Source organism: Monopterus albus, unplaced genomic scaffold (genome assembly GCF_001952655.1).
Source record: "Monopterus albus unplaced genomic scaffold, M_albus_1.0 scaffold124.1, whole genome shotgun sequence".
In the NCBI taxonomy this organism is placed as follows: domain Eukaryota; kingdom Metazoa; phylum Chordata; class Actinopteri; order Synbranchiformes; family Synbranchidae; genus Monopterus; species Monopterus albus.
The window spans coordinates 182,945-184,799 of record NW_018128004.1 but is presented as its reverse complement, the minus strand read 5'-3'; the positions used below and the strand labels follow the sequence as shown (position 1 = coordinate 184,799).

Here is a 1,855-nt window from a genome sequence, read left to right as displayed (position 1 = left end):
GTTCGAGTCATTTCGTTCACTTTATCAGAATGTAATTTTTTTTAATTTCTTTTATTAAGTCAAACCAAACAGACAAGCAATTACAAACTCTAATACAAATATTGAACAGTACAAAGACTGAGCTAGTTCAAAATTAACTAACATTATCCCAATAGAACAGGAAAGCCAAACGACACAAGTCAGAATGTAATGTAACGAACGACTCGAAAGGTGTACTAATCTTATGTGATGTTGCGCATGCGCGGACAACACAAAATGAACGAATCACTCCCCGAGACGACCCGATGTTCTCGAGCCATGGGAAAGATTCGTTCAAAATGAACGAATCGTTCGTGAACGACACATCACTACCTGGTTGGCAAAGCGGTAATTCCAGTTATATCTGTGGTTGGTAATACATATAAGTAATGTTTCACAAGTGCATTTAGTAATATTGTAATCAATGAAAACATTATACACTATGGCTAAATAATGAGCTTTTATCGTAGATCTTTATCCTCTAATTTATCCATTGTTCAAACGTGGTTGATATGTGCCTGACAGTCCTGACTCGGGCTAAATTTTACATAAAAAAATGACGTCAAACATCTGCGCCGAGCTTTACCACATGGGAGCGTATTTGTAGCGGTAGCAAAACATCCGCAGTGACGTTTGGTTGTGTTAGTGAGCATGGAAGAAACCTTTTTTTGTTTCTTTGCGGCCTAAAACAAATCTCAATAAAAGCCACAGACGGTTTGCTATCAAAGTCATTTTTTTCTAGACCATGCCTCACGATCCCGACCCCCCTCCGGCTAAAAAATTCAAGCCGGGGTCAGTATTTTTCCGTTCCGATTATAATAAACCTGGAATGCTGCTGCCTAGAAAGGGAAATGCAACAACTCCGATAGACATCCAGAGGAAACAGCTTCCAATCTACCAGGCTAAACCTCAGCTCCTAAACCAACTGAGACAGCTTCACAATGCTATTCTGATAGGTAAAATGCCCACAGGTACATTTAGCTAATATGCTAAGGACACACGAGGAATTTGACTCTGGTACATCAGCTCTCAATGTGTATGTACATATCCCCATGCAAAGGGCAAGTAAACAGTAAACCAGCATAAGGCAGTGTAATATAATAATAATATAAGGAGTATTAACAAGCAACAAACAGTGCAAGCAATGCAAAATAAGCAGTATAAACAGGCAGTAAACAATGCAGACAGACAAGGAATGCTCATTGTGATTTCTGATAGAGTACTTAAAAAGAGAGACCTGTATGAATCTGAATAGTCTGTACAGTGTACATTTACAGGTATTTTGCTGAGGGCTATTGTCCAGTCATACTATCGTGGGTTAAGTGTTCATCAGAGTGACAGCCTGGAGGAAGAAACTGTCCCTGTGCCTGGTTGTCTTAGTGCACAGTGACTTGTAATGCCATCCAGAGGGGAAGAGTTCGAACAGATTGTGTCCAGGGTGTGAGGGGTCTGCAGTGATCCTCTCCGCCCTCCTTTTGGCCCATGAGGTGTACAGGTCCTCCATGGAGGGCAGGCTCACACCAATGACCTTTTCTACAGTCCTAACTGTCCGCTGAAGTCTGTACTTGTCCTGTTTGGTTGCTGAGCCAAACCAGACAGTGATGGAGGTGCAGAGAACAGACTCAATGATTCCTTTGTAGATCTGTATCAGCAGGTTGAACTTCCTGAGCTGGCACAGGAAGTACATCCTCAGCTGTGCCTTCTTGATGATGGTACTGATGTTGGATGTCCACTTCAGGTTCTCGGAGATAGTGGAGCCCAGGAACTTGTAGGACTTTACTGCTGATACAGTACAGTGCTGCTGAGTATGGGGAGGGGGGGGTGAGGTGGGGGGGTC

The 1,855-nt window shown here is 42.6% G+C and overlaps 1 protein-coding gene across 3 annotated transcripts in view; it reads left to right on the top strand.

Moving 5' to 3' along the window:
* Positions 1-272: 272 nt before the first annotated feature.
* Positions 273-1,855, top strand: part of dhx33 (DEAH (Asp-Glu-Ala-His) box polypeptide 33) — a 10,679-nt gene continuing 9,096 nt past the window's right edge. The window contains exon 1 of one of the 3 annotated variants that reach the window (XM_020612408.1): positions 273-366. In XM_020612408.1, the coding sequence (XP_020468064.1) occupies positions 285-366 (82 nt within the window). In that variant the 5' untranslated portion in view covers positions 273-284. Of the gene's footprint in view, positions 367-562; positions 990-1,855 lie in introns of those variants that run through there. The other 2 variants (XM_020612407.1, XM_020612406.1) reach the window with 2 other exon arrangements.